Here is a 16717-nt window from a genome sequence, read left to right on the forward strand (position 1 = left end):
CAGACTTGTGTTGCACTTTACTGTATTTTCCAAAGTGATTTCAATCATATTTCAAGCAATTCATATCCATCATGTTGAACAGTGCGCATCTGAAGAGTCTCAGCTGAAGGAAATAATACACTATTTATCGGCTTCAATATATCGGACAAATTTTCGTATCGGGCCGATAACGATAACGTTAAAAAAAAACACATATCGGCCGATACCGATACGGTGGCCGATATTTCATGCATCCCTATTCATAATTATTTGTGAAATCTTCAAGCAATTTAAATTAAAAGTGAAAATTGTCAAAGTAAATCCACTTTCAGAGCATCTGACGTTTAATAACGGTTTCGCAAACAGTCTGGCATCCTTGTTTTCGAACAGTTTGAGCCAAAATTGTATCTTAAATCAGAATGTCAAAAATAATGTCAGTAATATAATATAATATAATATAATATAATATAATATAATATAATATAATATAATATAGCACAGCGCTCTATAGACTCACTGCGAGTGCAGCGAGTGTGTGTGTGTGTGTGTGTTCAGACTCCCTCCAGACTGTTTAAACTGGAGTTTCTGATGCTAATCTTTGTTTTTGCACAAAAGATGCGACACATCCTTCAGAAGAGTGTGGCATTAATATTTAATAGCACAACTCTCGCTCAGTGAAGTCTGTCAATCTGATGACACGCATCCAACAAGGGACAAGTTCTCATTCGTGTGTGTGTGTGTGTGTGTGTGTGTGTGTGTGTGTGTGTGTGTGTGTGTGTGTGTGTGTGTGTGTGTGTGTGTGTGTGTGTGTGAACTGACAGTAAGAGAGACACAGGTTCGCCTTGACATAAAACAATAAAGTCTTGCTTCTGAATAGCCATATAATTAAAATAACATGTGAATGAAGTGTTATGAAGTATTAACCCCCAGTTTCATAGATAGATATATAATTTAAATGCTATTTAAATGTCCTAATTGAACTGAGGTTTAATCATGTTTGTGAAACCAGGCCTATAGTAATAGTTTTATTAAAGACGACATAATCAGCTATACATGTATTTACTGCATAAATTTGCTTCCATAATGTGCAATATTTCCAGGAGAAATATAATATTGAACGGGTAATAATGCAGGACAGGATTTAATCCATCGAGATGTTAAAGAAGTGTTGATTTTTGTTGTTGTGCCGTTGGTAACGTCAAGAGAAAAGTAATTCGATTTTAATGAAGGATTATGAAAACAAACTGATGGATTGTGGGACACTAACGCCAGAGTCACACAAAATAAGAGTGCAGCGTCTCTCAGTTTATGTACATTTATAAGTTAATTACACGTATATTGCAAATAAAAATACAACATTTAGTGGGACGATGTGTGTTGTGTTGTGTACATCTGCCAAGACATTTTTTGTTATATTTAAATATAGACAGTTAAATAAATAAATAAATAAACAAACAAATAAATGAATAAATTGTTTATTAAATAATCCCAAGAACTGATTTTATTAAATAAATAAATAAATAAATGTTTATTAAATAAGCCTAAGAATGATAGTATTAAAGAAAACAAACAAATAAATAATGGTTTAATAAAAAAGTCTAAGAATGAATAAATGAATAACCCTTATTATAATATAATGTAATATAATATTAATTGATGATTGATATATTAATATATAATAAGGTTAAGGTTAAATAAATAAGCCTAAGAATGAATTTACAAATGAATGAACGAATAATGATGATTTTTACTTGCTTTATTTATTTATTTATTAAGCTTAAGGGTTAAGATATACTTTATTAAAGACAGATCAGTATATTGGTCTGGCCGATATTACCAAACACTTTGTCAATGAACAGTAAAATATATATAGATTTTTAATAATATAACGGTAACACTTTACAATAAGGTTCCATTTGTTAACATGAACTAACAACAGGTATTTATTAATCTCAGTTAATGCTAACATTTACTAACACATTATTAAAATCAAAAGTTGTGTCTGTTAGCATTATTTAATGGACGTGAGCTAACATGAACTAGCGATGACCTTTTTTTTTTAAATTAGCTAACATTAACAAAGATTAATTACAAATGTCCTGCTCATTGTTAGCTAATGCATCAACTAACGGGCCCTGGTTGTAAAGTGTTACTGTGAGGTTCATCATGAGGCACACACACATTACCCACAATCCACTTCCATCCAAACACAACACGGTTTCCTTTGCTCTTTTCTCTGAAAGATTACAATAATAAAATTGAAATTAAAAACAAGTAATCTGGATTTTCTGCTTGAGCCGTTATTAATGTCTAACAGCTGTCACACGCAGCGCGCGCACACACACACACGGTTGGCCTGAGGGGGGTAGAGAGAGAGAAACGTCTCTTCTGCTCGTCTTGTTTAGTGGTTTGTTCTTGGAGAGCTACAGTAGTTTAAGGGAAGTGTGAAGAGTGAAACACACGGCGGGTTTGAGAAGCCGATACGGGTCATGTGATACGGGAAGGATTCCCGCCCAGCTTGTCTTCTTTGTGTAAGGTTGCTGTGCCCGCCTGACCTGCAGTGTGAGGGGAAGCCACACACACACACACACACACACACACTATCTTTGTGGGGATTCTCCATAGTTTTTATACTGTACAAACTGTATATTCTCTCCCCTTACACTAACTCTACCCCTAAACTTACTCAAGTGTAAACCATGTTTGTGTTGTAATACCCATGTCATTATATACATTTGTACACTCATAAACCACACACACACACACACACACACACACACACACACACACACACACACACACGCACGCCAATCAGAAAACCCTACAGCTAAATCTACCCTTGGGAAAGCAAGCTGCTAATCGGGTCAAATTAAGCACACAAATGATGCACAAAAAACACACACACACACACACACACATATATAGTGAGTATATATATATATATAATTTGTGGATAATTTCTGAATTCAGCACATAAAAGTTTGTTAACTTCCTTGATACATGGTTGGTCTTGATGTAATATTATGCGATATTATGTTATATTATACATATAATATTCGAAAAAATATCGACATAAACACTGATCTTGGACCAGTTTGTGGTAAAAAAGTTATGGTGAGGTGAGGTGGTGGTAGAGGCAAAGCAAGAATGATAATATAACGATAACTATATGAGTGTCCACACCAATGCATCATATCGGTTTGTTTATTATAAGTGTGTGCCGCATTTTTGCCGTCGGTCGCTTTCCTTTTTTTTGTTGCTCGAGCTCTTAAAAGCAGGATTCTGATTAGTTGTCACTAGCTGCGTTTCCATTATCCTTCAAATTGCGCGAATTGAAATTGCGAATTAAAAATACGCCCAATGGAAACACGTTCGCAAAAACTCCCATTTATCGCAAAAAAGTGTTTCGCTCGCATGAGGTGCTTTTTCAGGCAATTCAGAAAAAATAATATTTGCAAAAATATGTTCTTTAAAGATGACGCGGTGTGTTTGAACAGAAGACGAGACAGTTCTTCATTCAACTCATAAAAGACAAAAGAATCACGGGAATAATGGATTCCTAAACGACAAATAAATGCCACAATTTATCAAGATCTTGAAGCAGAAATGAGGGAGAAACACCCAGAAACTCCTCATATGAGCCGCTCACAAGTTTAAGGGTCTTTCCTCTCCATTAATGCTTGGATAACACACATACGACTCCTTACACTAACAATAATGGCTAATGCGATGGCTGGGATATAGTACATAAACCTACCAACGTGCCATGGTTTTTGGATTTACTGATCGCGAGAGGAAGTTCTAGTCGCATAACATCGGTTAATGGAAACGCCGTCATTTCGCAATAGTTTTTTAACGACATATGTGACCCTGGACCACAAAACCAGTCACGAGTCGCACGGGTATATCTGTGGCAATAGCCAACAATATAATGTATGGGTCAAAATTATCGATTTTTCTTTTTATGCCAAAAATCATGAGGATATTCAGTAAAGATCATGTTCCATGAAAGATATTTTGTAGATTTCCTACCGTAAATATATAAAACATGTATTTTTGTGAGTGAATGCAGCACAATCGCCAACATAAATGAACAACTTTAAAGGAGATTTTCTCAATGTTTTGATTTTTTTGCACCCTCAGATTCCAGATCTTCATAATAGTTGTATCTCGACCAAATATTATCCTATCCTAACAAACAATGTTCATCAATGAAAAGATTATCTATAATCTCAATTTCACTAAATTTACCCATGTGACTGGCTTTGTGGTCCAGGGTCACATTTAGAAAATATCGCAAAGGTTTAGCGCAGTATCTTTATTGTTCATCAGCTGGAAAATAAACAGTTCTGAAAATTATTCCAATGATATCATTCCTCTGTAGTGTTATTATGAACATAATGGTGCGGTGTAAACTTTATGATTATTATGATTATTATTATTATTATTATTATAGTTATTCATCCTTGGTGTGAACGGCCTTAAGTTGAGTGTGGGTTTCACTCCAGTTGGGTCCAGAAGAGCCAGTCGTGAGGATCTTCATGTCAGTTCTCTAGTTAAGTCCTCAACAAACACACACACACACACACACACACACACACACACAAAACAAAACAATAAAACCCTCTTGGAAAGCATCAACCCTTAGCTGTTAACGACAAGAACTGATTGGGTCATGAAAGGTTTTGCAGGTTGGACAGGAGAGGTTGAAATAGAGAGATGGGTTAACTCAGAGAAGTAGTAGTTTGATGAAAGATTAATACGAAGACACGAGGTGTGTTCGACTTGAAGATTGGTGCATGACGTCAAAGTACCGCAAGAGTGATTCAAAAGCATTCAGATCCGCTCGTTCTGGAATCGCTCGCGTGCGGCGCAGCTTTGAGTCGAACACGCCGACTCTGATAAACGTGAGCATTACGTAGAAACGTCCCGCTTCTAAAGCAGGATAAGAATAGAAACTGGTTCTGACAATAACGGTGAAGCCCTTGATGTGGGCCCTAAAACTGCTATCTCAGATCGTTTGGAAGTGAGAGAGACTTAACGACTAGCCAAAGCTCATATCAGCCGACAAACCCCTTCATCAGGCCTACCATAAACACCAGACACACATTCCCAACCGCACTGAACACCTGTGCCTGCCTTCCCATCCCCATTCCCCCTCTTCTTCCTCGTTCACACACACCACGAGCTCTTTAATAAAGAGTTATTTATTCCCCTCTGGAAGGTAGAACGCGAGGGTAGGAGACGTCAGCAGGGTTAACCTGTAAACAGAGCCGGGTTGCTGGGATATCCAGGACGGATGTAAGAATTAGGGGACAGACAGAGACGCTCTGCCCCTCCAAGACAATAAAAGAGGGAATGAGGAGGGGGAGGAGGGGGAGGGAGGGGGGTGTTTTTATCTTTGAGCAACATGCTGTAAAACACACACAAAGCTGTGATCAGAAACAATGGAGCTGGTCTGGGAGTGTGTCGGGGGTTGCAGGAAGGAAGCCAACTCAACAACACAACACAACACAACACAACTCAACTCAACAACACAACACAACACAACACAACACAACTCAACTCAACTCAACTCAACTCAACACAACACAACTCAACTCAACTCAACACAACTCAACACAACACAACTCAACTCAACTCAACTCAACTCAACTCAACTCAACACAACTCAACACAACACAACTCAACACAACTCAACCCAACTCAACCCAACACAACTCAACCCAACCCAACACAACTCAACCCAACACAACAACACAAATCATCAACACAAATCAACTCAACACAACCCAACACACCCCAACTCAACCCAAATCAATTCAACTAAAACAAAACACAACACAAATCAACTCAACAAAACACAACTCAACACAACCCAACACAACTAGGGTTGGGCCGATAGACGATGCCATCGTCCATCGCGATGGCTAACAGACAAACTGTGTTTTGCTATAAATTATATGTATTTAAACGTCTGAAACCTAAAATAAACATTATGTGGTTAAAAACACTGAATAGTTGTGATATATGACGAGCGCTGAGAACGTCCGTCTTTGGCTCAGCGCCAGCCATAGCGCTCCTCAGTGGTCAGCTGCTGCAGAGCGTGCCAAAATCGAAATTGCTGATGAGATGTAGAGGAAAATATCTAGTGGAAAATGAGAATGTCACGTTATATTTTTTATTCAAAATGTATTTAGAACATCTACTATTTGCATCCAATTGAAGCCAAAAGACAAAGAATTGAATCTAACCATCATCTAAAACTTTTCAAGAGAAGATCCATGATGCAACTACGCCACAAACCGCAGTCATGAGGGGCTTTCGCACCGGATAGTTGTAGGAACGAGCCTCCAGGGTGGATCCCCGAGAACTAATGGTTCCCACAGGAACGTTTCCTGTTGCGTTCGCACCGCCAGTAGGAACTCTGAAGTGACGTAAGACACGCTTGTTGTCGTGACTTTTATTTTGACAGCGCTGAGAACACAGACTCTGAAGTAGGAGCTCAATTAGCTCCTCCAAAAGAGTTCCTAGAACTAAAATCATTCCTTAGTTCCTGCGGTGCGAACACGGGTACTCCCGCCAATAGTTCTAGGAACTATGAAAAGGTTCCTCCAGTGCGGAAGCCCATAATATAGAGTTTAAACTGTTACAATTAAGGCACATAAAGAATAGAAACTGCTAGAGTTCTTCCGTTTCTTAAGAAAATGTGAGTGGCGTGGATATACTTCAAGCGAAATCGAAGAACGAACTGGTGTGACGTAATTTCTAACAAAAACAGGGCAAAATGAAGCTCGTTTGGAGTTTGTTTTGGGTGTTCGAAACAGCTTGCCAAAGCGAAGAAAACAAATATAATGCCTTAGAGAGTCACAAAAACGAGCATCACACTGTTTTTTTCTTTTGTTAATATGTGAATCATTTAAGTGAAATATATTTGTGTATTGTAGTCCAATTTACTTTATATACTTAATTTTATTCTGTTTTTCTACATTCACGGGTGCGTAACGTGACGACGGGTGAATCCTCGTGTTCTCTTGTTTATGCTGCTATCTGCGCATGTAAAGCTAAACCCCTGAAAAAAAACCCCACACATTTGTAGTATTTTTAATTGGTCTCAGACACCCGTCTATTCTAACTTAATTTTAATTTGACATTCTAATCTTAACGGTTAATGGTCGACTAATGAGCTTTGGTTGTCAGTCAGGAAAATATTCTAGCCTAAATGATCAAAATGCTCTCATAACAGATTGACTATGCTAAGTAAAGTTCACACTAACTCAAAAACGTGCGTACACAAGCTGAGACCTGGCACGAGATTTGATGGTAGCCACCAGTCAGATCCATATTCATAAATGCCAAGTTTTGCGTGGAAACGACCGTACGGCCAGTTTTCTGTCGTACATTTGTTTCATAAATTAAAGGTGCTCTAAGTGATGTCACACGTTTTTTAGGCCAGAACATATTTTGTCACATACAGCAAACATCTCCTCACCATCCGCTAGCTTCCTGTCCCCTGAACACACTGTAACAAAACACAGTCTCTGTAGACAGCCCAGGCTCCACAAACGGCAACAAAAACAAACTGGCCCAGCCTGGACCACGAAACATAACAAACAGAGTTCCAGCCAATAACCGACAAAGAATGATTTTGGGGTGGGGGGGTTAGTGCGCGTGCACATGAAGGGGGGGGGGGGTGGAGGAGAGAGAAGCATGAAGAGGGAAGTTAGCTAGAGGAGAGATGTCCTAGACAATGACAGCGACTAACGTTAGAAATTTATATTCTTAAGAATTTTGGCCGACCAAAGAGACGACGTTCCGATGAACAACTAACAAAAATAGGGAAAAGGACACGCGAAATCCCGAATTTACATCGGAAAAGCGTTCAAAAGGTGGGGAGAACCCGACATTCAGGTGGCTCTGTTTCTGCTGGACAGGGTGAATCCAGTTTGGTTTTTCTTATGGTTCATGACTGTTTCAGGAAGCACGGGAGAGAGGGGGAGGGGACGGGATGAGGAGGAGGGAGGGTCGAGCTAGCCTCCGTTTTGTCTGACAATACTTTGAACGTCAACAAGAAGTGACGTCACCCAACATCGCTTAGAGCAGCTTTAAGTCCAGATGTCATGCAAGCAACAAACTATACTTAATAACCACAGGTCTATAGATGTCGTTCCAACCACACAACTTTGCGATGCTGTTTGCGAATGTTTATTGGAACGAACTATGATTTCAGGAAACACTGACTCGAACTACACTACCAGTCAAAAGTTTTTGATTAAAAATACAAATAAAAAAATAGTAATATTGGTAAATATTATGACAATTTAAAATAACTGTTTTCTATGTGAATATATTAAAGTGTAATTTATTCCTGTGATCAAAGCTGAATTTTCAGCATCATTACTCCAGTCTTCAGTGTCACATGACCCTTCAGAAATCACTCTAATATGATGATTTGATGCTCAAGAATCATTTATTATCATTATTGAAAACATTTTTTTTTTCAGGATTCTTTGATGAATAGAAAGTTCAAAAGAACAGCATTTATCTGAAATATAATCTTTTGTAACATTATAAATGTCTTTACTGTCACTTTTGATCAATTTAATTCATCCTTGATGAATGAAAGTATTGATTTCTTTCATTTCTTTCCCTCAAAAATGAAAAATAAAATAAAAATTCTTACTGACCCCAAACTTTTGAACGTTAGTGTTTAATGTTACAAAAGCTTTCAATTTCAGATAAATGCTGTTCGTTTAAAAACATTAAAAATCGTATCGATCCCAAACTTTTGTATGCTGATAACGACATGGCCATAGTTGGCTAACGATATGATATGGCCTAAATCCTGAACCCTAAGCACGTGTAAAAGTTTAACTGTACGTGTTGTACCAATAATGAGGGAACATCTGCATTGGTTTTTGGTCAATGCAGAGGTTTTTTAAAGTTTAAACTGAGCTTGATTTGTCCTGTAACCTGTTTAAGATCCTAAGATGAGATGAGTGCAAAAAGTGCAACTTCAGTCCAAGAACAAGCAGCAAACCAAACAGAAACGACCGAAATAATGGAGTTGAGGAGAAGTGAAATCGAGAGCTTTCTCAGAAACGCGCCCAACATTTCGTAAGTCTTTGAGGAACATCGGCGTTTCCCAACAGCAGCTGAATAACAAAGCCTCTGAAAGACACCGCACAAGCTCTTTCACTGAGCCGGGATCCCAACCCGCGTCTGAATGCATTTGTACATCAATTCCCTGAAATATTCATGTTCTTTGTAAAGTATTCATGCGAGGCCGTGAGGGAGCGAGCGAGTCCAACGACACCCCTTCACGCCTCGGGACGCCATCGACCGGTCCCGTTCGCTTGACCAGAGAGAAGCGGGTTTGGTGACCATCCAGCGTGGTTTGCATAACCATGGTTCGCTTTTCTTAGCTTAGCCTTGATTATTCAGATTCAGTTTTATTTAGTGCCACGTCAGCATTCAAAGCTATTTTCATGGCAAAAATTCAATTACAAAAATACAAACATCATATAAATACAATACAAACCAAACAAACAAAGATTTTTTAAATTAACATATGATAAAAAGTCCTTAAGTGAGGTTTTAGCCTTGATTAGATAAATTGTGGTATTTGTTAAGTTATGCATTAGTAGTGGACTAATATAGGATTTAAGTGTGTGATTTAGTTTTTTTTTTGCCATTTAATATTTAGTAATAATTTCTGGAAGATGCAGACATAACTATATAAGCACTGACTATAGGTACGCCAGTTGTAGGCTGATACACTGTAACGCTATTAATGCATCTGTTCGTTTGCCAAATTCACTGTAATAGCCTATATGAAGAAGAAAAAAGTGCATTATCCATTAAAAAGCCAGAATGATCAGTTATGTAAATTAACAGTTTTCAATCCACTGATCATTTCAAAACATCAGATATTAGTGATGCACGATGTATATCGACCACCGTATCAGATTCGGTATCGGTCGATACATGTTGTTATACATTATACATTATGTATTTTTAATGCAATCGTTATCGTCCAACTAAGAAAATGTGTCCGATATATTAAAGCTGATAAATTATGTATTATTTCCTTCAGCTGAGACTCTTGAGACACTGTTCAACATGATGGTTTTGAATTGCTTGAAATATGATTGGAAACACTTCGAAAAGCATATCGGCTACATCAAATTATAATGAGAACATTATTATAATTGTGTGTTTGGGACATATGGATTTTAATGGTGAGACTATTGTTTCCATTAACAAGCCAGAATGATCACAGTTTTTCATAAACTGATCATTTCAAAATATCAAATATTAGGGATGCACGATATATATCGGTCGCCATATCGGTATCGGCCGATATATGTTCATTTTTAATGTTATTATTATCGTTATCGGTAAATCGATAAATAATGGATTATTTCCTTCAGCTGAGACTCTTCAACATGATGGATTTGAATTGCTTGAAATATGATTGAAATCACTTCAAAAAAGGAAAATGCGGTCTGTCATATCAGCTACATAAAATTATGATGAGAACATTATAATAATTGTGTGTTTGGGACATGGATTTTAATGGTGAGACTTTTGTTTTTGTAATCAGGCTCTCAGAAATTATATAAAAATTTGGATTTAGATTTATCGGCCGATATATCGGTTATCGGCTTTCAAATATAAAGAATTATCGGTTATCGGTATCGGCCAAAATGTTCATATCGGTGCATCCCTATCAAATATCGTCCTGTCCAATTTATCACTCATATTAGGGATGCACGATATATCGGCCATCATATCGGTATCGGCCGATATCGGCTCATTTTCGATGTTATCGTTATCGGCCTGATAAGAAAATGCGTCCGATATATTAAAGCCAATAAATAATGTATTATTTCCTGAGACTCCTCAGATGCGCACTGTTCAACAAGATGGTTTTGAATTGCTTGGAATATGATTGAAATCACTTCGAGAAAGGAAAATACGGTTCAGTGCAAAAGTCTGTCATATCGGCTACATAAAATTAACATAGTTAATTATAGAACATTATAATTGTGTGTTTGGGACATGGATTTTAATGGTGAGACTTTTGTTTTTGTAAGCAGGCTCTCAAAAATTATATAAAAATTTGGATTTAGATTTATCGGCAAATATTATCGGTTATCGGCTTTCAAATATTAAGAATTATCGGTTATCGGTATCGGCCAAAATTTTCATATCTGTGCATCCCTATCAAATATCGTCCCGTCCAATTTATCACTTGTTAAAAAAATCTGTTGACACATTTCAAAGCTAGATACAAACACCAGTGTGAAAACGATTGCTGACCATCAACCTGGTCTGAAATAAAGGTGCAGTCACAGTGTTGATGCTACAATAACGTCAGCGCATGAATCAAGCAGGAGACCGTAGACAAAGCTATAAAACTCTGAGCTCTGTGAGTTTTATCTCTCTGTACAATCCCTCACCTGTCTCAATCATTGAACAGCGATGACAGCTAAGGGCACGGCAAGCTGGGCTGTACGACCAAAAGACTGTCATATCCGGTTAACAGCACACCTGCAATCTTTAGCTAACATTAGGCCTAAATACTCGTTCCCCAAGGCCAAATGGACTCATCTATTCTACAACCACAAATATCAGAGAGCATGGAAACTTCTGGAACAATGCCTTGTTATTGTAGATACTTCGATTTAATATAAGGACCGGGAATATGTACAAACATTTTCTTTTTAATAAACTCTAATGCATTTTAGCAAGTCTAAATTGGGTCAAAATAATCATTTCCAAATTCATAATCATTTCATGCGTTCAGTAAATCTGTTTGTTCCCAAAATAATCTAAACGCAATTAAGACACTAAATGGATTCATGTGCTTGAGAACGTCAAGGCCCGCAGCCATGCAAAAAACAATCACATTCTTCAGTTAATTGATTAAAATGTACAATTTTTACGGTTGGTGAATCACTTGTGCGTTTATTGATCAATTGGGCAAGAATGCATATTTTAAGAGCATGTGGATCTTTGTTCAGAAATGGAGCAAATTATTAAGAAAACTGTATCTGACTGTATTTTCATCATTCATACAGTAACATTGCAAAACTGTTTACTGTAAAAATACTACTAATAATCTAAACTATATTAAGATTAAACATTAGACCCTCCTTAGTAGGCTACTCAAAAATGAATGCACTGAAATGCAAAACAATTATTTTATTTTTTAATATTAAAAGATACCACGTTCATTCTGTTCTTAACCCTTAATTTGAAGCACAATTTATATCATTTAAACTTATTTTACAATACCTTACAGATAATATTAGCTGTTACATGTCCAATATATCCTCATAACCGTCGCCTGTCACAATTCATATTAAACCGAGATGTTGTTCACAATGGATGTGTTATTATTCAAGAACACAATGATTTTTTTTAGTCTTATGTCTAAATCTCCAAGCAAGAATATGATCATAACAACCGAGAAAAGACAAGAAGTACGTGATCATGTAAATCTAAACAAACGATTCAATGGTTTTCAAATGGTGTACATTGGTTTATTTGTACCACCTGAAAAAAGAGCAAAAATGACAATAAATATCAATAAATCGTTTCTAATGTGTAGGGTTTTTGAGCTGATATCTGGATTAAAGTCTTTTTTTTTAATGCTACAATAGAGGATTTTCGTAGCAATGAGAAAGACTACCAGACATAATCAATCAAACACAGGCCTGATATATAAACATAAACACTGTATTCTCAGCAATCGTGCGTTTCAAATTCATCGCTGTTTTCCACTAGAATGAGATAAAAACACAACACCTGAACAGCAGAATGAGATAAACACACAACACACCTGAATGCGCCGCCATGGGTAAGTGTGAAGGGTAATATTTCCCGGGTGGGAAATGCGGCGGGTGTTGCACAGCCCCGTGGCCGGAGGAGGAGACGCGTGAGGCGGCGCGGTGGACGAGCGTGGCCCGCTCCGAGAGGAGGTGCGCCGGAGCAGAGAAATCACGACCCTCCATTACTAACTAAACCGAAGATATAATCCAAAAACCGAGGGGGAAATCAGATGAAACCTGTGTAGTGTAATCCGTGTGCGTTTGAGATCGCGGAAAGCTCGCCTCTCCTGCTCAGGTTGAAGTCCTCAATCATCTTTTCTACAAAGAAAGAAAGAAAGAAAGAAAGGAGACGTTGTTATAATCTCGGTATGGCACACTAGCACTAAAGCTGATATGCATTTGCCTCATGCTATTAGTATTCGACATTTTAAAGCAAACTGCTGTATAAATCGAGAGCTAATTTTGATTTACATTCGCTTATAAAGAAGAACTGCGTTGGGTTTTTGAATGCACGTCCATTGAATGAATGGATGTGAAAAGGCCAGAGATGGCAGTGATTGAATAGGCCTATAATAGAGAGAGACCGATGCGTGATAAATATACACCCCTCGTCCTAAAACACAGGAGAAAAATATCTTTTAAAATTGTGCATTCATGTTTTATAAGCATTATGCACACATATGATGGCAAACAAACAATATGCAAGCTTGACAATCATATTGTTTCCAGCATTTGAATATGTCTCTCGACTCTGTTGTTGCTTTTGTTGTGGTTAGAAGATCATTCACACATGAATGAAATCGTATAGTGTTATATATATATATATGTGTGCAAATTAAAAATAAAATAGATTTGCATACATGCGTTTAATTAATTTAATAATATATTTTTTTAAATGTGCTATTTTACACATGGTATTTTATTGTATGTCAATATTTTATTTTAGGATAGCTAGTTGGACCATGCAATATAAAAAGCAACAATTTATAAACTAAATAAATACCGTGCCAAAAGAAATCGATTTTTTACGCGTTGCCTTTGGTTTTTAATCAGAATACACTGGGAAAAAACACAAGTGTGTGTGTGTGCACATATAGGCTATGTAAACAACTGCAATTTCCTTTTATCTGTTTAAGCTCTTATTTTGAGCAATTAAATCAATCAGAACCAGCTGATATTGAACAAATATTCATCTGTTTTAAACGCGTTTCATCACTCGAGGCTCTTTTGTGCTGCTTCTGTCTCTGCTAGAATAACCACACGTTTGGAGAACATGTCACACGATAAATTAATCATTGAAATGGTTTATTTAATTGATATACACAGACTATAGCTTTTTCAGAAAATGTACAATTTAAATAAATGCAGTGTTTCGCGTTGTGTCAGGCCATGCACACACACACACACACACACACACACACACACCGGGCTTGTTCAGCTTTTGTCTCCCTGTGACTGAATGACTGACTGACTCTCTCTCTCTCTCCGTCAGCCATTACTGACCACCAGCCGTCCATTTCGAGCTCACAACATTCAACCTTTGTTTTAATCTCAGCATTTGCATGCCATTGAAGACTTAAAAGCTTTGTATCGACGGCCGAAACGTGATATGTTGTTAAATATTTGCATAATCGCGACGCAAACACAGCAGTTGTTTGTGTCTCGTGCATGACAATGCACTAAGTAAAATGCGTAAAAAATCTGTCTTTATTTGTCAAAGTGACCAAAAACCATAACTCAGCTGGGTTATATCTTGTGTTCGTCGAAGTCAGAGGCTCACACACGAAAGACAGTGATGTTATTTTAATGTATAGCTTGTGTGTTTCGGTAATGTTATTCGGCCGGGAGAAGCACGCGCTGCTCGGGCACCAGCAGTCACGCGAGCCGCTCGATCTCATACGGAAATATTCCTCATAAATCCATCAAAAAATGTTTCATCATGATTAAGCACTGAGCAATACACCGATTTGAGTCTAATAATAATCAACCCCATGGAAATCTAAATGATGCACGGTTCATTTTTATTATTATTATTCTTTGTCATGTTTCAAATCGGACTGCGATGCATGTTCTTTAGATAATATATTTCTAATTTAGCAATAGCCTATTAAATAGTAGCTACATTTGTAGATTCCGGAAATATTAAAAACTGCTATATCAATACAACTGTTTTTGAGTTGCGTTAGCCTATTAATTTGTACGTGGTTACAGAATTCATGAAAATATCACTAGGTAATATTGAGTGTTGCGGCCTTATATGTTTTAATTAAAAAAAATATAATTTCGCAAAATTACGTATTAAACAAATGCCTATATTGCTACGTGTAAATGTTACGTATATATCACTGTAATTGAATGCATAGATTTATTAAGCTATTTATAGGTTTTCCATTTCCCCTTTTTTATGTTGCACAATAATTGTTAAGTTTCGCTAGTTAAGATTATTTTCTTTAATTTAGATTTTATTTTTCGTAAGGCGACACAATGACATGATACAAATAAATGTTTTACTTACTGGTATATGTTATATCCTCGCATAACAATAAATAATTTTAATTAGAAATAAAGATTTAAAAAAAATAATATGCAGGTCAATGATGTCCCTTAATTTTAGAAAGCATATTTTCAGTGGTTTAGTCCTTAGTTCCCCTCGTACGGTTGAAGCAGCTGAAGTCGCGAATCGAGTCTCCAAACACCGATTCTTTCTCCTGTCCGGTGCCGATCGAGAATCTCCACTCCGGGAGAGTAAACACACGCGCTCATTGGTCAGATTGGCGCATAATAATGAGCTGGCGTCGCTCGCCCGGGGACACTCCGCGTTCTGATTGGTCTAAACCGGCAACCAATAGGAATTCGATATGGTGAGAGAGCGCAGTGAGGCGAGCGGCAAATTCAAGCAAAATAAAACACTAAAGACTGGTTTCAAGAGCTAAACGCCTCAACATTGCTGTGCAAACGACCTGGAGCAATCCTTACTACAGTGTGTTGCCACAACGTCGATTAAAATGTATCTAATGTATTATTATTATTTTTTAATCAGCATTATGATTTAAAACAAACACTATTAACGGGTTGTCTTTATTAAATAAGTGTGATAGAAGCATAGTAAGTCTATGGATTACTGTGACTGCACTGAATATAGTTCTCAGTAGTTTATATAACGCTAATAGCCTGTGTTAGACCTGGGTTTATTGAACATGCTTTCAAAAAAAAAGGCTCTATTTAGAGGAGGATTTGATTGGTTGGCCCGTTGCCAGCGTATTGTCACTCACGGAGTGTAAACAAGACTCTGATTGGCTGCTGGCCCGTCCGCATTGGGTTATCTGAAAAAAAGAAATAACTGGATCTGCGGTTTCAAGGCGTCCCCGGGTTAGACGATGAAAACAGATAAGAGGGGACCGTTTCAAGGCGCTCCTAAAAGGCGGACCCTCTGGACCTGATTCTGCACATTTTGGAGAACACGAAACTAAACTAGAGAAATAAATATAAGTGTTCGCTATTTTGACGGATTAAAATGCGTCGTGTGGGATACCTTCAGATCTGAAACGGATAAACAAAGACACAGTCGGATTTCTGTACACGTCGGTAAGACATGAAGAAAATCCGGGAAATGAAGAGTTTGGATATTATTTTTTTTTACTCGGAACTCATTTTATTTAATTGAGCATATATTTTCTACGTGCGATAGACAAACTAAGAATAATACCCGATATAATTAAAGATACAATGAGATTTTACGACAATAAAATTAAAATAAATGTAGCCTAAGAACACATTCACACATCTAATTTAGGATACATTTTTTTATTTTGGTTTTGTAATGGTTATGATTTCCAGTAACATACAATTGTATGTTTTCAGGTTGAAAATTCAATTAATTTTCTCTCAAATCTGTCGTT

At 37.1% G+C, this 16717-nt stretch overlaps 1 protein-coding gene across 1 annotated transcript in view; it reads right to left on the reverse strand.

Moving 5' to 3' along the window:
* The window catches only part of bahcc1a (BAH domain and coiled-coil containing 1a), a 127040-nt gene extending 111437 nt beyond the window's left edge, over positions 1-15603 (reverse strand). The window contains exons 1-2 of the mRNA XM_084415955.1: positions 15334-15603; positions 12830-13136 (exon numbers count right to left, since the gene is read on the reverse strand). Coding sequence (XP_084272081.1) covers positions 12830-13001 — 172 coding nt within the window. The 5' untranslated portion in view covers positions 13002-13136; positions 15334-15603. The remainder of the gene's footprint in view (positions 1-12829; positions 13137-15333) is intronic.
* Between the last annotated feature and the right edge of the window lie 1114 nt (positions 15604-16717).

This window comes from Rutilus rutilus (genome assembly GCF_951802725.1).
Source record: "Rutilus rutilus genome assembly, chromosome: 1".
Lineage (NCBI taxonomy): Eukaryota > Metazoa > Chordata > Actinopteri > Cypriniformes > Leuciscidae > Rutilus > Rutilus rutilus.